The sequence below is a fragment of the Hippoglossus stenolepis genome, chromosome 1 (genome assembly GCF_022539355.2).
Source record: "Hippoglossus stenolepis isolate QCI-W04-F060 chromosome 1, HSTE1.2, whole genome shotgun sequence".
NCBI classification, from domain to species: domain Eukaryota; kingdom Metazoa; phylum Chordata; class Actinopteri; order Pleuronectiformes; family Pleuronectidae; genus Hippoglossus; species Hippoglossus stenolepis.
In genome coordinates, this window is record NC_061483.1 from 13,888,300 (window position 1) to 13,911,139 (window position 22,840).

The 22,840-nt window shown below is 40.5% G+C and overlaps 1 protein-coding gene across 1 annotated transcript in view; it reads right to left on the bottom strand.

The window, feature by feature from the left end:
• The window catches only part of galnt18b (UDP-N-acetyl-alpha-D-galactosamine:polypeptide N-acetylgalactosaminyltransferase 18b), an 81,237-nt gene that overhangs the window by 19,788 nt on the left and 38,609 nt on the right, over positions 1–22,840 (bottom strand). The window contains exons 4-6 of the mRNA XM_035164954.2: positions 15,897–16,080; positions 15,144–15,341; positions 13,838–13,952 (exon numbers count right to left, since the gene is read on the bottom strand). Of these exons, the coding sequence (XP_035020845.1) occupies positions 13,838–13,952; positions 15,144–15,341; positions 15,897–16,080 (497 nt within the window). The remainder of the gene's footprint in view (positions 1–13,837; positions 13,953–15,143; positions 15,342–15,896; positions 16,081–22,840) is intronic.

A 22,840-nucleotide genomic window follows, 5' to 3' on the forward strand; every position in this document is an offset into this window, starting at 1 on the left:
CATCTGTCAGAGAACATAATATCAAACGCAGTATCATCTGACGAAAAAACGAACATCGGATATGACAAAAACTGTGGATGAGGCTTCTACCAAAATGCTGCCAGTTCCATTTGATTTGGAGGCCGTTGTGCATTGCTGAACTGCATTGTGGTTCCGTTGTGTTTCTATTATCGTGCTGTGCTCAACTTTTCATGCATCAACAGCGGCACCAGCCAATCGCATTGTATTTAAACACTGCAGTTAAACACTAGCCAATCAAATCAAGTCAATTCGAAGACAGAGGCAGCTAGTGAACCTGGTGTGTGCTGAATTTCTCTGCAGCCTTGTGCTGATAGCGGCACGTTAGCTTGAAAGACGGATATGTTGCGTGCCCCAAGCATGAAACTGGGATTGTTGACGTTGATTAAAAACCAACAGATTAATTGATAAGGAAAATAATCTGTTGCAGCCTTATTCCTTGATCAAACCCAACTAAAGACACACCATATTCTTTCAAGCTAAAAAAAGCTAAAACATTGGAACATTAGTGGAATCACTCTCTGGTATCACTGCGTGCAACCTCAGCCCAGAAATAATTCAGTGTCATCGTTCCCCTGTGACAATGAAACACACGCCTCAGAGTGTTTGCCCGTGTGACATCTCTGTAGTTAACCACTAATTATCTGCTGCCTTCTTCAAATTAATTACAAGAAATTGGTCATTAGTGTCAAGATAGTGGGAGTCGACCATTCTTATGGAGGGCTCGGATGTTCTTCAAAACCCTCTCATATTTTACAGTTATATTTCTGATGCACTCCCCTCGAACGATCAAACCCCTCATTGAATTTGCAGTGTGACTCATTCAATCTGTTTTCCCGGGAAAGCAGGACGCCTGGCTCAACAGCACTTCAGCAAACAATCACACTACACTTTACTGCTTTAAGATGGTGCTGGGAAGAGCGACTGCCCTCCTCCACCAAAAGTCCAATAATAATTAGGTTTATCAAACTTCTGACACCGGCTCCGTGTGGTTTGGCGGCTGCTATCACAGTGGATCAGCATTGAGGTACAAACAAATCACCACTCCACGTTTGTGTCCACATTGTGTTATTAAAATTCAGGAGCTCATGGCACAGTAATGGAACAATCTAAGTCAGCGCAGCACAACCCCGCCTTTTCCTTGTAAACTCGAAACTCATCTCCTCAAGAAATAACCCACATCCCCCACTCCCTCTTGTATTAGGCCCCTCTCCTCCACACCCTCCCGCAAATATGCCCCTGTCTAAATCCGATCTTCCTCGCTCTCGAGCCACTCTTCCTCTAATTTCTTTTCGTCAAACTTTCCTGGCAGAGGAGCGGTCTCACGTTTCAGCAGTGTTTGCTTGGATCTATTATCATGGCCCCATCAGCCCGATCCCATAAGCTAATTCTACTGCTGCCCTCATGATAATTTGCTTTAGATCAAAGCAAGAGCTAAATAGCTTTAATGTAGATGTAATGTGAGTGGAAGTACTTCATTCATTTATTCTGTCTAGAGTGGTGTCAATTACAAGTTGAGCATCTTGTGAATTAAAGTGGAATTTGATGGGAGTACTCACAAGGTTATTTCAAAAACTCAGTGAGTCATAATGATGATGCAGCTTTGTGGTGCAGCGGCAAATCAATTACAGGAAAATTCAAGCTTGTACTTAATGTTTGTTTTGCCAATCTTCTTAATAATTCCCTGAACTTTCGACAACCTCTGGTTTGTGTAGAGTTCACAGCCTGAAAGTACTCGACCTAAAATCTATCTCTTGAGTGTCAGCCACTCAGTCTTTGCCGGCTTTGAAAAGCGCCCGTTACGTGATTTTGTATTTCTTCTTCACTAAGAAAAGCAGCAGCATGAAGCTTTGTCAGTAACAACGGATTTCAACATTTCCCCCCCAAAAAAGTGGATGAAGATATAAGATGTTAAATGTCTCAATCCTGTCTTGCAGCAAAAGACATCTCTCTGCTGCTCATTCTTATCCTCAGTATTGTTCTGCTAAGACATACATGTCTTTGTTTGTGCCGTTACCCTCCTCAAAGTTCTGCATTTCCAACAAACTCCAGGAGAAAAGCTTTTTAATAGAAAATGAATCTAATTATACCCTAATTTAAATGTATAATTGAACACATTTTACAACAATATTACCCAGTTAAGATGAAACAAGACAAGACTTTATAGCCCAAAAGGAAATTCTTGAGTCAGGATAATATAATATCAGTGTAATAATAGTTTAAAAAATATGAGGCTTACTAGGTAAGTAGATTTCTATCTAAGTCATAATCGTTTACAGAAACTGACAATTACCTCTTTGACCTACGCTAATACATAAAGAGCACATTTCAGTTTGCAGCATCAAGTGCATTGTTAAACACAGTAAGCAGGGGGCAGAGTGTTTCAACCAATCACAGATATTGTAAACTTTGTGTAAGAACGTTAAGTTTGACATGTAGCAACAGTAACTATAGCCTTTATGTCAAGTCAGGGGTTCCATCCTTTGGAGGATGCATTTGAAGCTCAATAAAATGGCTTCCCGTGAAAAGGGTGTATTGCGTCTCGGCTTCACCACTAGGCTGTCCCATCTCAAAGGCTACTTCAAATGGCCGACCTATCCTTCCATTCCTGAGCAACGAAGGATCCAATGGGTGGATCTCTCTTGGGCCAACATACCCCAGGATTCACTGCATTCTAATGACAAAGCTAACGAGCTAGCTATGTGGGTGGCTGACCTGCAGCAAATTAGATAATTCTGCAAATAGGAAATCCTCCAGACCACCATCATTCCAGTTCGGCCTTTGCAGTCTACGTGGCTCACTAGGTCCCTGAAATGGGACACAGCTCTTTTTTTATATTTATATTACCCCCTCATTAGCATATGATTAATATCATCGACCATTTACTTGAAATATTTTCCCACATTAATGCTCTATTACAAATCTTAGATTATTCCCTTCGTACTTTATCTTGTGATGACACGATAATATATTCTTTCTTTCCCTGGAATAAAAAAACCAATGCATTCCTGAAAAGTATTTTCACAGTCCCTGTGTACCGTGAATTACACATCTAGTCAGAGATAGAGCACTATGGGACGTGTTATCTCTCAGTGAGGGCCGTGAACACACTCGAGACCCCGGAGGATTTAAAAAAGATGATATGGTCTCATTTCAAGCTGCAGTGGACGGAGATCTGCAGAACCACGAGTTCACGCATCAGTCATGCCATGACTCATCACTGCAAGCTGGAGGTGGGGTATGATGAGGAAGGGTGGATTTTCATTATAAACATCAGACACCCTAATAAAAGCTGGCAGACGTTTGAACACCGCAAGATCTAAGGATATGATGAGCAGCGCATAAATCTGTGAAAAGACTTTTTTATAGCAGCGAAGGAAAGATTCACAAAAGCTACAGCGTTTCTAACAGTTTTCTAAGTCACTCAGTTTAGTACTTTACGTCTTGACGTTGTTCTTTGGATTAGATTCAACTTTATTACAATTGCACATTGCACAAGTACAAGTCAAACGAAATGCATTTTGACATCTAACCAGACAGTGCAAATAATATATTAATGTGCTGGTGAGGCCATATTTAAAGGTGAAAGTTTGTGTCATATGTTGCATATAAACATTTACAAACAGATAATAAAAGCAGCAAATCCAATTATTTAAAGATATGGCATATAGGAGTATATACACATGCAGTGAGAAGAGTATTGTTTATGAGACCAATTGATTTGTAAGATTGATTGATTCAATTTACGCTCATGAAATCTAATGAAAATGCTGCAAACTGGGATTAAAAAGCCACATGGCCACAACCTCCATTGTTCCTTTAGAACAAAATATGTGCGGCAATGATGTTACAAGCAATGTGATGTGAAAATGTGGTGACACCTTGTCAATGATAACTGTCAAACTTGAAAAGAAATGCAGCAGCAGAGGAAACATATGATCCTACAGACTCCTGACAAGATAACCACAACTATAGGATTTTTTCTTTGCTCCAGATATTCTTGTGATTCACTATTCCGCTTCAGGAAGCTTCCCTTTTTTTCCCATTTGATACCTTCTCCGTCTTCCTATCTGGAGCTATCTGCGTTCATCTCCTTGCATCACCTCTCCTGTCCACCCAGAAACCAAAACTTGAAATGCCTACAATATTTCCCACTGCATTCATTTCACATTTCCTCTGCCTGTTGTGATCATAAAACCCTTCACATCAAAGCCCAGACTCACTTCTGGGGTGAAGCTATAGTTTCCTCCCCTGCTGCCCAGAGCACGGAGCTGAAGCGGCGCAGACAATTGGCATGTAGAGTTTCCACTGTATGTGTAGCAGCTTGGTCCGTCTGCTGTCTGAAAAGAAGGAGTAAATTCCCCAACCTCTTCACAGCAAACTAAAACATCTCCAGACAATCCGAACTCCACTTTTAGCGCAAGAGAGGCACAAAACTTCTATTCTCTGCTGCTGCTGCCGATCTTCAGCCTCCACAGACACAGTTTGGGCAGCTGAGATAGAAAAGTGTTGTATTTCTTTCATCAGCCTGTGTCTCTCAAACCAGACCACAACTGCGACAAAGCCCAGACGTGTACTCGTGTTGATCTGAGCAATTCCTGATTTCTTGTCTGGCTGGGTGATATTACGTAAAACAATTATGTAAATATAAAACAATTTATAATAATTAATTATCTCTGTTAAGGAGGCTTCGTTACCTCTCTTCGTTAATTTGTTTGTTTTTAAGCAAAATGACAAAAAAAGAGACTGGACAGATTATCACATAACTTGGAGGAGGGATGTGGTATGGGTCAGGGAAGAAGCCGTTAAATGACGGTGTGGATCCAGATCAGGGTGCAGATAGAGACGAGAGATGAGACGAGGCATTTTTTGACCTTTTCACTCTTTTCCCAGAGAATACTCATGGATCTTGATAATAAAAAAAAACAAGCATTTTTAGGGGACTGATCTCTATGTGTGTGCAATTTGGTGTCTCTTGATTGGATCTAAGGGGACTGTTGGGTCTTGGTGTTGGTATGTGTTCGAAACATTTTACAAATCAGAGGAAAAACAAGTATGTGTTATACGTCCTTGGGCTGCTTACATAATGCACAAGTATTATACTGATGTGTATTGAACCTTTGTTATATTGCTATTGATGAAAATTTGTATTGCAATAATTATTTATATTGTTTAATTTTTCATGCATAATTTTTTCTTGTAAAATATTTAACATCATTAGTGTCTCTAAATTCCACATTCTTAATAGTCATACTCTATATAAATGCAATTTCAGTTTCCAAGCAACCTGACACAGATCACTTATACGTGACAGACCTTTCTCATGCCACCTCACACATGTCTGTTTGGTGCGAGCAGCCACGGTTGACAGGAGCGTTATCAGAGTTCGAAGCTTTGGGTGAAGGAAGAAGGAAAATGTTCAAAATGAGTTGATTCAGGGTTCAAATCTGACTGTGAAAACTACGCCAAAGCCTGATTGGATTAAGAAATACATGTTCATTTTACACGAGGAAAGCGTTCAAGCATTTTAAAGAGTCATGAAGCGTCTAAGACAACAGACAGGGAAAATCCTTAACATCACAAAACTTCACCAGCTAAAGTTGTCTTGTCATTTGTCAGAGCAGAATTAATGTAATTTGAATAAATTAAGAAACTTTGAACAACTTATATGACAGAAAACTCACTGAGATGAGTGTCTCCGGCTGGTTATCACACATTCATACAGAAATGTAATATGTGAACAGGAAGCTGGACTTTTATAATTTCACAAATTTGGCAAATGGACCGTTTTTTAATTCCCTGTCATTATGTTTAACCGTCAAAAAAAGGAACCCTATTAAGTGATGGCATTGATGAGAAAATTATTGAAGCATCAACTGTCTTGTTTGGTGGACGTACCTCACACCCACTAAAGCCATTAATTGAACCAGCAAGACAAAGAGTCATTCAAATGCAAAAAAGATGTAAAACCCACTTCTTTCATGTCATTATTCTCCAGTATGACCACCTGACTCCTATCACGTTTAAATATATAGAACCATCTTAGACAACCTATCATCACTGGGAAAGATATGGTGATTCCAGCAGTGCGACAGATTACATGTTGGAACTGACAATCAATTATTACATGAGAAGAAGCATTAGTGACAAAATGCTCAAATTTGCTTCTAACTCATGCTGCGACAATAAAAATAAATAAAAACATTTTTTCACTGTTGGTTGGACAACACTGTCAAAATCGGAATCATCAAATTTGGATCAGGGAATTTTTCTTTTTGAGAGTTCATGAGCCAAACAACAAATGTATAAATAGGGATAATGATCTATTTAATGGATAATCTTCAAAAAATACTAGACTCAGCCCTATAATAAACATACTTTCACAATTGACAGTCCATTATTTTGTAAATATAAGTTTTCCCTATTGGATATGATTCATGCTACAGTGCCACTGCTTCTTCATTATGTTGAATCAGCATGAAAACGACAGACAGTGAGGTCTGTGGATGATCCGTAGAGGAGCAGTTATCTTGTGCACTGGCTGATTCTTTGTTGGCCTGAGCTTCAGGTTCGTCCTCTCCTGCTTTCTAAGTGCGTCTGCTGAACCCTGAGCCTCCTTTGCCTCCATGTAAAGATTCTGCTGAACTCTGTATTTGACCTGGATCTGCTGTCTGCCCCGTTCCACTGAAAATAAATCACTTCTACCTGCAATATATTTCCTTCATTTGGATTTTTATTCCACCTCTTAACTCTACTTTTAGGATCTAGAATATTGATATTGAATTTAAAAACGTGAAGAAAAAAACAGCATATATTTGGTAATTTGGATAAACTACTTAAATTGTAAAAATCACCCCCCAAATTTGTACTTGACAAGAGAAATGAAAACAGGCTGCCAGTGTTACGGGTTAATGGTTTACATGCTCATCCTACATCCTTTGGATTTCACTGACCCTCACTTGGCTCCGAATGTTGCCATTGAACATAAATTGCTAATGAAGAATAAATGCATATAAATGTAATTTGTGGGAAACCAGGATGCATACAGGCAGCCAAGTGAAGATTCCCAGCCTTGCATTAGTAATGGGCCACTTACCATCACATCCTATCTCACTGAAAACATGGAGTTTTCTAGAAGGGCAGTGCTGTTGACGGCTTTCTTGACTAGTTGTGGTAATTATCCAGGGGCTGTTTCTGTTGGACTAACACTAACTTTTTCTTTTTCTCTTTACATGTCTTTAGGCCTTCTGCCTTTACATATGAAGGCACAGGCAGCCACTGGTGTGTTCATTTGAGTTTGTATTTGCAGAAAGTTAATTTGCTCATGTTTATGTAATTCAAGGTCTTTCATAAAGTGTGGGTGATACAATTAACCAGGCAGCAATTCATTTAATTCACAATCCTAAACAATATCTAATGAGTGAACAGGACACATTTGAGAATTAAAAAAACAAACAAACAGATCTTTTACATTTTATATTATATTCTGAATGAAATACTTTTTTTTTCTCCGCACACGCTGTCACTGCTGTAATGCTGCAGACTGATTCTACCTTCAGGAGCAACACGATGAAGAAATTAACTCAGCAGTGAATGACAAGCATCTTTTGGCACATCTGTAATCCCACCAGTTACAACCACTTGAGAGGTGCTTATTATGAAATAGAAGCCTGCAGTCGGAACAACTACCAGCACAGTTCTGCTGCGTGGCTGCGAAATGAAATCCACAGAGAACAAAAAGCGTTGTAATGAGGGACTTGACTTATTTGTTAGACCGTTTCACTTCCTCCTCAGAATTGTTATCATCAGCACAAAAAAAAGTGTGAATCCGAGACAAGATCAACATTCGGGCATGTGACATATTTTTCTCACAACAACACTTTCCGAGGTAACACATTTCACACAATAACCAGGCAGGTACTCGACCTACACCTACACAGTTGTCTTTAATAAGACTTCTAACCATAGGATGTTTCTCCTTACTAACTAGGCTCATCAAACATTCACTCGGATGGTACTTGATGGTTTTGTTTGAAGAAGAGGAGAGGAGCAACCATCAGCCACCTCTTCTACATGGATGACATCAAGCTGTATGCCAGGAATGAGCAAGATATCGACTTTGACTGACCCTCATCACCGGGATCTACAGCAATGACATCGGAATACCATTAAGGCTTGATATGTGTGGTCAGACGGCATCGAAGAGAGGCAAGTTGAATACCTCAGACAGCAGAAACCCAATGATGATGAGGAGGAGGAAGAAGAGGGATGCACGGCATGTACCATCGACAGATAGAAAGATTGGCTAGTATCAAGAAATCTTACCAGTGGCCGGAAAAGTTGGTCTGAAAGAAAGAGGCACTAATCACGGCAGCACAAGAACAGGCACTGAGATCAATGGAGGCCAAGGTCTACCACACCAGACAGGATCTCAGGTGCAGGCTGTGCACAGATGTCACTGAGACAGCACAGAACAGCTGGGTGTAAGATGCAGGCAGGTACGATTGCAGATAAAATGCCATTACCAAGTGTCTGGCATAGTGTACAGGAACATCTGTGCTGAGTGTGGGCTGCATAAGGTGGTTGAGAACCACCGAGCCTGTGGGACTTCCAGATCCAGACGGATAAAATGGTAATGGCTGAGCAACCAGACATCGTGGTGGTCAACAGCAGAAGAAGAAGGCAGTGGTGATAGCTTTAGAGATCCCAAGCGGCAGCAACACCTTTTTGAGTATATGAACATGTAAATCAAAACAAATCCACTTTCATTTCACATACATGACTTTCAGCAGGGTAAAATGAAACCATGATTAATTAGTCTTTGGAGGGAGGTGACTCCAGAAAGATTGTCCGCTGATAAATGGCCTCATGAATTCAGACATAAAGGACAAAAGCTCGGGTAGACACCTTGAAATATTAAATAGGTGTCCATTTTACCCAAAACCCACACTCCAACCGACGCTGTAAAAAGCCTCCACTCTGTGCTCCTGAAACTCTGCCGCCACAACTCATCCACACGGCTGCAGCCACAGTGTGTTCACCCTCCTACTGTAGATCACTCCCCCTCCTGCTCATGGCAACCAGACCGTAAAGGAAACACACGCCCTCGTCAAATCTTCCTTCCCTGGATGAGATTTGTCATTGCTCCAGTAAGATTTTCTTTTTCCACCACTGTGAACTTGTTTCTCGATGCCAGGTAAAACAACTGAGCTGCCAACATCCGCTCAATTGTCTTATTTGACTATAGTATAATTATTTGATATGGTTAAAGAAGCCAGAAATCAACTTTGCTTCTATTATTAAACATGACCTAATAATGAGAATTACTTGAAATAACCTATAATTGATGTATATAACAGAATATCGTTGCTTATACTCAATACATACTGTGATAGTGAAAGTTATTTTTTATGATCATAATCATTAGGGAGCAGCGATACAGTTGTATTACTGTATTAATATTTGTTTAACACTTTCAGAACACAGAGGTCGAGGAACAGGTAGGAACGTTGTTTAAACAAAATTAAAGCCTGTGTGGTTTAAATCAGTTAGTTGAAAGTTTAACTATCTATTGTGGAGTCTTGCAGGCAATTACATTTTTTTCTTCTTTTCTAAACGAGTAATTAAAGTGAGTCAGAGTTATGTGAGCGGACTGGTGTTTGTTATCATGCATGGTTGCTGGTAGTTCCATACGGTTAATATGGCTCTAAATATGAAAATTGAAAATACAAAAATAGTTTCTTTTCTAAATATTAACATTGATAGTGAAGTAGGTAAATAGTACAAGTGTCCTTCAGGGTACTGTAAATCAGGATTAATTAAAGTAGGATTTAAGTGTTGCTAAAGTTAACTATATAATTACATATTGCTGTATGTAAGCTGTGGTATTTCACATTATTTTACTAGAGGGCTAAATAGTTTTTCACATTACCTCTGTCCGACAAAACACTTTCTCATTGATTGTTCTGTTGGGCTGAGAATTCACAGCAGGGGTTCCATAGATTTTCAGCAGCAGAGGGATCGTAAAACTGAATCAGCGCCGTTCTACAATTATACTCTGAGTGATTACGGTAAAACATTTAGATATTCAACCTGTGTAATTACACAGAAATCTAAATCTCTTTTACCTTTCACATGATGGAGAAAGTGAAAACAACAGTTAAAAACATAGATAATTACTCCTATGTTATATGTTACATACATGTTATACACATTCAGATATATATTAATCACAATGTAATATATAGTGGACTCATGTTTCACTTTGCTATTTGAAATGGTCATAAAAATATAAAAACTTTGTGTATATGTAATGTATATAGAGTCCAAATACTGGTAAATTCTACTGTGTAAATTATTATTGTGACAGTAATGATGCTTTATTGCAACTTTCATAAATACTGTGCACAGAGCTGCATGATAATTGGTTTCCAACACGTCAATGATCCTCGTTCCTCAACACAACCTTTCTGGAGAGAGCGGTGATGTGTGCTTTGGTCTTTCTAGTGACGCATTGTTGCAGCCCGGCGTCACTGGTAAATTACCCACCATTCACAGGTGTTCCACTTTTCTGTGTGTTTCCCTGCACACTCTGATTTGAAGAAACCTGAATATCTTAGGTTTGACATCCCAGATAATCAAATGACAAAAAAACCCATTGTGATTTGAAGCTCAAGCAGCCAGTGCAGCAGGACATCTGTGACAGGCCATAACTCGTGTTGTGGTCTAACTATGTATTTGAAAGGGGACAAGGACCTCTTCTAGGAATATGGTGGTACGATCCAAAAAAAAGAAGAAAGAAAAAAATCTGTATATAATTTGATATATGTCCTTCCAGACAGGACACAGTGTACCCAGCTAACAAGAGATCAGTGGAACCTCCGAGGCAGATGACTCAGTCTCTCATGATCTCTGACTGGACCCTTGTTGGTGTGTCACTAGACTGCAAATCTGAGGACTCAATGTATTGAAGTGAAATGATTTAATGTAGCAGAGCCTTGTGGTTTTTGTTGGCACAGCATCCTTCAAAGTGGTTGTTGTTGAGGGTTTTTCTCTGTAGCTGTCTGTTGAACTTGATATATTCACATTTTACACAATATTACCATCATTTCAATGGTATTTATTTGTCCATATTTACCTCCACTGAGGAGGTTTTGTTACTTGATGGTTTGTTTGTTTGTAAACAGGATTACACAACAACTACTGGATGGATTACCAGGCAACTTGGTAAAAGGATGTGATACGGGTCACGGAGGATCCCCGAAAAATTTTGGTGCAGATCCAGGACTTAGTTCCGCTTCCATTAACGTTGCGAGATTGGACGTTTTTCCACATTTTCGCCAGGATTCATGGGTCTCGATGAAACAAATCAGGCAATTTTTCTCATTTCTATGAGAGTGTGCAGTTTGGTGCAGCTTGATTGAATTTAAGGGGACTGCTGGTACTTGGCGGAGGTACGCGCTTTACTGAGCGCCATTCTAGCTTGACCATATTTTCAACATGCCGATGGTTTTATGAGATCTTAATGTCATAGATTGTGGCAGGAGCAGTAAAAAGTTAATTTTCTCAAATACATGGTGTGTGGGTCTAACTGTGCCTCTGCAGTAATGGCAGCTGTTTACCTCGGCCCTCTCTCCAGTTTTGTCAATAGGAACAGATTCTACATTTGTACATGCAGATATCTACTTACATTAACATATATAGATAGAATACACATTTATACACATCAAAAGCATGATTAGATGTTAATTGCTTATTTCTATCATGCAGCACATCAGCATTTGCTATGTTTCTCTACACACACACACACACACACACTGTACAGAAGGACGTTTCATATAATGAAATAAACATTAGTGTCACTGTAACTGTTGAAGAAACAAATTCTTGTACACCGTGGTTGAAAAATTCATCTTCCACTTTGTGACCAAATGTGAGCTGAGAGCAGCGGTTCGTTTCACCCTCACACTACCCAGGACAGCCCTTTCAAGCCTCAGCCAAAGCCTGAAGCTGTTGGCCTAGTTTGAGTGTCTCTGAGGATCTGTCAGCAGCCAGTCAGCGTGCTGGCAGGTGGTCTAGAGGCACGACCAGCGCGCAGACAGACAGGCAGACAAACAGACAGACAGGCAGACGGAGCCGCCCACCCACCAACCCTGCTGGGTGTCTCTGGGGCTGCTAATCAAAGGCCATCTCGTCGACCTCAGCTCACTGTTTCACCCTCTGTTACAGAATTACTGATCTCTAAACGACATGAACCTGCAGGCAAAGGGGGCGACTTCCTTCAGTCCAACACAACCAAGCCAGGAAACAACATGGACAGCAACACGTACTCTGAACTGAGAAACCAAGCAAGACCCAAAAATATTCATCCAACTGTTTCATAAGGGAGCTAGGATCCAGGTCTGTACTCCCATCGATGTGAATGTGAAAGTGGTTTCAGACGGAGCCCACTGTTTGTGATAAAATCATCGGAGTGTCAGACTATAAAGCCGCCAGCGAGGATATTATCAGGCCCAGGAATTGGAAAAGCATGTAATTTCTGGAGGAAAATGACTGGGGGGACTAATCTGCCTTCTTTACTGATGATTGCATCTCTGTCATTAGCGAGGACGGATATTTCCACGTTGGGCATCCTGTCCCAAGCCTGTCTCCATTTCCTCCTCGCGGTGCAAATCGAGTGATGGTGGCGCCGGGGAGGAGTCGTCCCTCACTTCTTGCTTCCATTGAGCAGGCTGATAGCTGCATTAATGATCTTTGTACAGTAGATGAGAGCTATCATTAGCGTTCCCTGAGGAGGATTGTTCCTCCCGTGGTCGAGCCGCCTGTGGTACTGCTGGACTGAGTGCACACCAAGCAACTTCCATGGTTTACGAATGAAATATAACACTGTGAGAAGAACACGACTACACACGCTGTACGTCTATTTGCTCAGAACAATGTTTTCACACATCACTGCTGACAGCAACAATGACAACAAGTCCTACAACTCTCAGATGTGCCTCTTCAGAATCACCAGGGGATGAAGGTGATCGTTCAGACTTCAGAATTAATTAGTAGTGACTATTTATTTTAAAACTACACGAGAGAGAGAGAGCACGTCACAGTGGGTTGAGGGGCCACTTGCTGAGGGCTAATTATTTCCCCTGTTTGTTCCTGTTCCTTTCAGAGGATGTATGTCCCAGCATTACATTAGTTACCCTGTGTTCAAGTATTTAAAGGATCTGGTTGGCAATTTTCTATAATGTTCTACTGATCTATAATACACCAAAAAGACAAACACCAAAATTGAATTGATCAAACATTTTTTACCTTCGTGGTAAAAGTCAGATTATTCCTGTGTGTCATAGATCTACATTCTTGTCCAGAATTATAAATGATACACATAAATGAACAGTATTTATTAAACTTCAAGCTGATTCACGTCAGTATGCAAAAATAATCGAAAGAAAACTTGTATTCCTTTCATTGTTGAGGAAGTCTTTTTTAAACTCGGGTGTTAGCATAAAGAGATGACATCAAATATAAATCAACTGTAACCAAAGATATTACAGATATCATTAAATAATCATTTAAAAATGAAAATGAAACCAGGCCACAGGTTCTGTAGTTTCCTTGGAGCCAGTGCAGATAAACCATCCGTCTTCTACACATATATCATAACTAAACAAAATGTGTATTTATCCTTTTACATTCGTTTGAGTTACTTTTGCTATAAATATCGCAGCAGCCCACCGTTGAGTGTCATTATCATAGTTAATCTTCCACACATTACAGGGATGAACAATGGCCCGTGGCCACAGCAAGACACATTATTACTCACCCTGATGCCAAGCTCCACATTTTCTCCCCCGTACACCTCCATGCCCTCATCCAGCAGACCAATCTCCTCAAAGTACAGCCTATCCACCACGAAGCAGCCAATCAGGGCCGGGCTCCTGGGGGAATTAAGGTGATGTAGATGTCAGGGTATTGGCTTTACCTTCCCCTTTTCCCTCTGTCTTCCTGGTGTTTCCCCTTTTTACTGTTTCCTGTCCGTGCCCAGTCTGTGCATTTCTAAATGTTATACTGTGGGGTTAGGGACTGCACTATGAGTATTCTCCCCAAGAGGGAACTACAAGGTTGTGTGTGTGTGTGTGTGTGTGTGTGTGTGTGTGTGTGTGTGTGTGTGTGTGTGTGTGTGTGTGTGTGTGATCCAGGTATTAGTCATGTTGTGTTAAATATTGTTACACAGTCATGTTATGGGGACTTCCTAATGGGGACCAAAAGCAAGTCCCCATAACATAAATCATTAAATTCTTAAGTAAAGACATGTTTTCAGGTTAGGTTAAGGTTAGGATTTAGGTTTGGGTTAGGCATGTAGTAACTTTGGTTAAGGTTAGAGTAATTATGTGTGTGTGTGTGTGTGTGTGTGTGTGTGTGTGTGTGTGTGTGTGTGTGTGTGTGTGTGGCTTCCTGCTTCTCTTGCCATTTCTACCTGTGCATCAGCAGTTGATCTTCTAATCCAAACAAGCCGCTGCAGTGAAGCCTTCGGCTCGTGGACAGACATCAAGGCCAAGTTCTTTGCTCTCTGCGAGGATGTTTTGTGTTCACCCGCTCTTTTCTAATCCTGTGCTCTGCCTGTGCTTCAGCATCATTACGCCTGCCTGCCTCTACACCTTCCACATGCAGCAGTGTCCTCATTTGCAAGCAGCCTGTTTGGATCTGAGTTCCCCAGTCCGCCCTGCCCACTCTTCAGTCCTGCAGGATGCTACGACCCACTGCTCTGCTCTGTCATTCCAGTTCCTCAGCCAAATCAGACTGTGAGAACCCGCCAGCCAAACAACCAAACCCGTCTGCAATTCTCCTGCAGTAAACTGTCTTCGAATCCCTTTTAAATTCCTGGTTTGTCGTTGTAATTTAGGTTCAAGTGATTATTATGTGATAACAGTGGATCTGTTCTGTTTGTTTGTTCTCTTTGCAGGTTATGTTTGTGCTTAGCCCAGTTGCTATAGTGACAGCAGCAACAAGTAAAGAAATGTGACATTGCACAAAAATTACCCTTTGATCAGAGATATTTGTTTTAAGTTTCAAAAACCATTTTAATCGCATCATGTTTGATTGAGGCTGTGAAGACTTAGTTCACTTACTGTATCGGTGCACTCTTGTTGCCCTTGTGCCACCAGGACTTGGGTGGGTTGAGGTAGCGACACCACAGCTCCCAGTCAAAGCCCTGGGCAGACAGCGGATACTCCTCTATCTCAAACGTGTCGTACTTGATGTTGTCAAACGATGGCGAGATGATTCGGGTTCTGTCCTCTTGAATTCTCTGCAATACGGGTTCAGCCCTTCAAATGCACAGATAGAGGACGTCATTTCACTGGGGATTTGTTTTGACAGGCTTGATCCATTACTCTGGTGATCATCTTTGCAAACACTTAATTTAAAATATTTAAAAATATGCACGTCTTCCCCTTCGACAAGCATGTCTGACAAGATGATAATACATTAATTGTGATTATGGTATTATTATAGTCAATATAATTAATCAACTATGTATACAGCACTTGTAAAAAGTCCAGATTACAAACTGAGTCACAAACCAGTAATTAAAATAAATAAGTAATAAAATAGAGACAATAGTTATAAAAAATAAAGAGAGTTAAAAATATGTGATATATGCCTCTTTATATACTTTATGTCTGCAATAGGTTCATATTTGGATCATAGACATTTAAAACCACATTAGCTAAAGATTTGTATCTTCAGATTTTGTCAAAGACACAGATAACAGTCTGCACTATTTGATTTTCAATTATTTCCAGCAAACCCACACAGTGTTAGGACTCAAGACCCGCTGCTCCTGTTAACATCATGCTGCTCACGTTGCGAGAGTGACTCACCAGCCGACGTTGAACTCGACGTGGGCATCAAACAGGGCAACGACCGGGGCGGTGGCGGCCCTCCACCCGCTCACTCTGGACCGGATCAGACCCTCCTGCTTGGCATGCCGCACCAACTTAATGAATCCTGGATGCTGGCTGTTGGTTTCAGAAACAAAATCCTGCAGCTTCTCTTTCAGCTCATCTGCAAAGCACACACACACACACACAAACAAACACACACACACACACTTAGACGCTGCTGCTTTTGAAGACACTTCCACCCACGAGACTCTGTCATGTCCTCCTTCACTGGGCAGTATATTATAGGGTCTAAAGTACTGATGCTTCATTGTTTTGAACACTGGACCAGCAGCTCGAGCAGCACAGCTCACCTCTGTGGGGCTTAGCAGTCATAACTGGATATTGCAATATTGAGGACTCAGCCTGCAATGCTTTTCAAAGCACGGGGGAGAAGGCGGAGGAAGTCCATCCAGTTTAATGTTTGGCTTCAGAGTTTACCTCCATTATTACCTGAGCAATATATTGTGTGATGACATACCCTGCAGGATAACAGAATCATTGGTTCCCCTACAAGTCCTATGAGGTAGCAATATGTTTGGCATTTAAAAAATGTGATAACTTACTGCAGTGCATCCGAGGTTCGAAAATACCTTTTCAGGTGTGAAATGTCAGCAGGAGGCCCCAAGGAAACAGCAACACCATAATATCACAACTGTATACTGTACTACCACCAGAACAAAGTTTGAGAACTTAAATCAGCACGGAGTTTCATCATTCCTTGTATAAATTACCTGAGGCGGTGTTCTCACTATTTCACTTTTAACCTGTGTCGAGCCTTTCCAGTTCAAAGGGAACGTGGAGCAGTTGCGGGAAGCCAGAGAGCAGGTCCGCTGTGCTGCGTCTGGCTTCCTCAGAGGCAGGGTGAGGGCCTTGTGATGAAGTGGAGAAAGACTTTGGCTTCCCAGTACAACTACACTGGAAAATGTTTTGTTGAAGAAGTAGTCAATCTGATAATTTAAGACACTGTAGGTTTCTGTTACACAAACATTGTGAACATCCTGACCTGAGATCAACCTTTCATCCGGGTCACAGAAAATACTTAAAGCAGCATATGTTCCTTGAAAATGAAGATTCTGAACTGTCCCACACTGCACTTGGGACATCAAGTGTTGATTTATCACCTCTGTCAAGGAGATTATGTTTTCACCCCTATGTTTTCCACGAAATTTGATGGAAGGATCTCAACTGTGCTGTGTATGGTTCCGAGAAGAACCCATTAAACCTTGGTGCGACTTCAGAACTGGTGGCAGATTCAGGACATTTTTGTCACCGTCCTACACTGTGAGGTTGTTTTCACCATTTGAGTTGGTTGCTCTGAGAATAACTCACGGATCTTGATGAAAAATAATATTTAGGTGACAGATATTTATGAGAGTGTGAAATTTGCTGCAGAACCAAACAAAAATCTGGAGCTAGTGAATAAAAATGTGGTTTTATAAGATAACTGTTGAGCCTTGGTGGGGGTACACGCTCTAATGAGTGACATTTAACATGAATTATAATTCATACTGCAAATATTTTTTCAGCAGCTGTATGGTCAATAGATTTAGTCAGTTAAGTGGATAGTCAATGTTGGCACCTGTAAGTAAATGCATGTCAATGAGCCTCAATAACAGTTCTAACTAAAACCATTTGCATGTTTTAATGTTGTGACTGACCGGTGTATAACATCTCACGTCCTTTTTTTCTTTATTCTACTGTGGAATTTTTGTTCTTACTAATTTATTATCAATCATTTTTCTATACACAGCAAGTGTAGTGCAAGAGGAGGCATTTTGTGCTGAGACATCTTCTTCTGAGTAGATACACTGTAAATAAACTACCAGAGGCTTCTTACTCTAATAATACATACAAGGGTAATGCATGTGTTGTTTTTTAGGAATATGAGAAAACACAGTACATCACTGTGCCTGTAAATGAGTCATTAATCAATACATTGAGTGACTGGGATTCTGACTTTTCATGTCAAGGACAATGTGAAGGACCTGAGTGCTGTGGAGTTCTCTTGTTATATCTTTACATCCACTGCTCCTCCACGCGGTGTATTGAACAAATGTTGGATATATTTCCGTCCCCACAAAACCTTTACAACTGTGGCTTTGTTCACAACCGTGTTTTGTTGTGTGCAGCTTCACTGCCTTTGTTGTGCCTCCACTTCTATACGCGTAACAGCAATGTGGGTCAAAGTCCTGTACGGCTCCAGTTATGTGTTGTTTTCATTTCTCTTTCCCTTTTTGTTCATTTTCTTTTACTCCACTCAGTACCTCTGCCTGTAACTGTGACTTAATATTATTATTTTTAAAAACCTATTCTAGATGTTTTCTCAGGTTCCCCGTCGACCCATTGTAGGACTGTGTGCTTCCATGCATGTGCACCACAGCAATTCTAATAATCAAAAATTACACAGGGTACTTTTAATTTACAATATAATGTTATATCTATTACATTAATATGTCCTAACTCTCCCTTGGGCAAAAACTGATCTTGTCAGTCATCTAAATGAAAATATGAAATAAATATATTATTTCATAAAAAGATATATGAGTCAGAGATGCTAATCATACCAGTGGATGTTCATTGAACTGCTGCTATGTGGAGCAGAATAACAGTCACTCTTCATACACTACGTGCAACACGGGACTGTGGTGGTTTACATGTAGGAGGAGCGAGCAATGATCCGTTTTCTAGCCTTCCTGTTGAACTGCAATCAGCTGACATCTGCAAGTTGAAATCTGCCCTTGATTAGATATGAAGGACTTAAATCAGAAGGGCTGACAGGGTTTTTTGGGGTAAAAATGATGATAATAATAATTTTGGACTCTTCTGCTAAAAGGAAAGGTGCTGTAGCTGCACGCGTGCTGCTGACGACCTTCCATCAGACTACTGTATCCATAATAACTCTTAATCCATTAATAATGGATACATTCTGCTGTGCGAGTGAATTAAGAATAAGAAATATGAAGTGTTATGCCGCGCAGCAAATCAAAATAAAGCACAGTTCATTACGCCAGGAACGGCTGATGGCCAACAGTCATCAATCTCTCAGGACTGACATCCTGCTGAAGCTCAGCAGGAAAGCAATAGGCTTTGTGATCGAGTTGGACCGGAACAACATGCAAACAAGCTTCTAAAATCAGCGTGCAGCCAATCCAGCTACATTATCCACAGTAGAAGGAAAATATTCAAAGGTTTGTCTCAGAAGATAAAGAGCAAAGGTACAGGTGAGGGGCAAAATGATGAACACACCATTTAATTACCTCTATCCCCCTAAGTGTGATATGCAAAATGTGTATGTATAACTACCTGAGTATGAATAGTGTTTGTCTAAATTCATAAAGTGAAACCTGTACATTCAAAGTGAAGTGTCTTCCAAACCTGATATGGCTTTTAAATCTTTTTGTTCAGCTTTTCTCTAAACGGGCAGAGAATGTAATTGTGACAATGTCATATATACTGTAGTTACACATATACACATATATATACTGTACATTTCATATGCATTTCTGTGTATATCCATACATAGGATGTTTAATTGATGAAAACGATTTTAGAAACCTTCCATACTGTTGCTGCTTCACTGCTGTTTGTTGCTGTATGTCTGAACTGGTTCTGTCTAGGTGCTGGATACTCAGTGTTCCCTTCACGCCCGTTCAAACTAAAATCGTTCATCACCATGAAGGCGTTACTGCTAGCACAGCAGATGGCAAATCGACATGAATGCAAGTCTCACGGTTGCTGTGTAGTTTGCACAACGCAACTTGCCAATTTCTCACTTCTCAATTCTGCAGTTGTGAAAATATCCATCTAAAATATCTGACTGATTCTCACCCTTCCTCCACAATTCCAGTCTTGTATCAATCCCTGGCAGTTTGTTAACAAACGTGAAACGCACGTTGCTTAAGTTCCAGCACCTCTTGTAATTCATAGTTGGCAGCACATGCAGTAAACACAGCTTAGTTGTTTTTTTCTGACCCCCCCTCCAGCTTTAGTGTGACCTTCAGGTTTCATTGGCTGCACCTGCAGCGACGGCTTGCTGGATATCCGTCTGGTTTCAAACAGCTGCTGGAACTTCTCTGAACACCCGAGGTGATGAATGAATCCACTTTATGAGATTATGAGAAGCCAAAGAATCTGATCAGTAAAAAAAATGTCACATGCTGTAAAAGCTTAACCTCAGTACACAGGTCACTCTCGACAAAAGGATTGAGCTGAAAAGATTAGCTGAAATTGACTGAAAAATAATCAGCAAAAATGTCCCAAAAAATCGGTGTGTTCAAGTTTCCCCAAAAGGATGAATTGCTTTCTTTCTTGGTGCTTTCGTAAACTAGGAATATATATTTCCATTTTAAATGGAAACAGAGTTTCAGGGACATTTTTACAATCTTCTGACATTTTTCATGGACAAAACATATTTTGATTAAATTTAGATGCTCATCACAAAAACATTCATCCTCACCTCAATTCAAAACTCCTTAGTATTATTATGATATAATTATAATTTGTTACCATGGTGATGCAGATGCAGCAGCCGAAAGCTTCCTCAAATTTTGCAGTTCATTTTCTTTACAGTTTTCTCCTCTTTATTACTTGAAGCACTTTTTACTTATGACTGAAAGACATACATGTAGGAAGCACTGGACTGGATTCAGTTCAGCAAACCTTCAGCGCAACTCTCTCCTCTGTAATTATTGTTGCGCAATCTTCTTATGCACAACAATAATTAAATTGAATTTTGAATCTTGAATGATTTAAGGTTTCATTGAAAGTAACAAATCTAAGTCCTCTCACAGCTGCTCCAATAAGTGAGCCCTTCTCAGAACCCTGCTCGTACACAGACTAGCCTTTCTCGGGCCACAGCTTGGGACATTATCCAATTAAGGCGGAATCAGCTAGGTCAATTTGCCCTTCTCTCCCTTGACGGCGACACATTCCCCTGCATGCTAATGCGTCTCGGAGGTGAGCCATGACAGTGGCGGATGACTAATATAAAGCTGTGGACGCCTGGGAGGGTGGCTGTGGACGATGACCCCCTTCAACAATCTCAGCAGCATCACGGGTCAACAGGCTAACGACATTTAGCACAGATAAGATTAACAGTCATGGTAATAATGATAACACTGGGCCTATCAGTCGCACTGTGACAGAGTGCCCAGGCAAACAGGGGAAAAAGGCCATCAGCAAAATGTCAGTGGATGATTTGGATGTCTGAAAGAGCTGAAGGCAACAGCTCCGATCTCTCAATTATCTGGTGAAATATGAATTATTATGAGACGTGATGTGATAATTCGCCTGTGTTAGAAGGAGTGAAAGTAAACATTAGGGTTCGCAAATTTAGATTTGTTAATGAGTGGTTAACTTCAGATATATTCAACTTTCTCGTTGAAAATAGCCTGACGGAGAAGGATCATTCATATTCCAGTGCATTGAGATAAGTTACCAAGACAACCAGTCTATATTGTGTTCCGGAAGGCCACAGGCCGTACTATATTCTTTGCATTATTGACTATGATAAACATATTCTCCCCAGTTCTAGTATTTCCGATGGTGATTGCCCCTAATGGTTGTCTCAGTCCTTTTTACAAGCGGCACAGCCCATTTAAAACTCTATTGCCTATAAATGACCTTGGCACAGTATCATTAGCCTTTTATAGCCTGCTTTCTGCCTTTGTAATGCAGTTTAAGTCGAACACTGTTCACAAGTAAGTGGAGTTTAGTTCTTGTGCTGTGCGTGGCAGAGGAGTCACCTATCAGTATTTTCACTCATTAGTCATCTCAGCAATCACAAGTTAACGGAGCTCAGCATTTTTACATTTTCGGCATATACTGGAAATCATTTAATCCCGATACTGTTTACACTACATCCGACGCATGCAAATGTGTGAATTAGGGTTGCAAATGCAGAGAAGATATGTGCAAACACTCCATCACCTTGCTGGATTGTTATCTGCCTCAGGGAAAATATCCTGCCTTTGCAGCTAATTAATGTTATTCATCTATCGGTTAAATCCAGTGAACACAGCCTCTAATTAAAAACATTTAAGGAGTCTAGAGGCCGTGAGCGGCACATACCACAGATACAGATTTCACCTCACAAGAGGCGACGATATGCAAACTATAGATTCCTGTAGCATAATGCTGCTGAATATTACTTTCTAGGATTCCAACGGTTTGAGAGACACACAGCACATTGAATGCAGACTTTGTAATGATAACTCGGACAGATTTCACAATAAAATTCTTGGTAAATTTATCAAAACCTGCATTCTTATTTTCAGAAGGATGTAAACCAGGGGTGGGGAATCTTATTCCTGTCAAGGGCCGTTTCAATATTTATAAGGTCATTCAAGGGCCATAAGTAAATTACTGAAAACATAAATCACACTAACTTCTGCTTCTCTTTGGTGAAGTGGCTGATGTCAGATGGTAGTAATCATGATGCTACTCGCAGCTTTTTGCCATAAAACAACTTTCTCCAACAAATCCTCACCCCTGGTTGTGCAGTACCACACATGTCTTGCAAAGATCACATCATATACATCATGTCCCTCCCTCAGCAAATATGAAATGCACAAGAAAGGCTAGCTGGGTGTAATCTTTATGTCTTTTCCGAATTTCTTCAAATTCTCTTGAAAACTGAAGCATTTGTTTTCTTGTTTTTCAGACAGTTGCCATGATGCTTGCGCTGCAGCTATGAAACAGCGAGGCCGACATGTGAGTTTCATTTACCCTGAATGTGTCCTGCAAGCTTACAACCAGATGGGACCATCATCTAGGACATGCTCGTCTACTATGCTATTGTCTTTTATTGAAGAAAAAAATATCGCTGTCACAGGAATTAGTTTTGTATATCTGTGTTTCTCCTTTTATGTTCATGAAATGTG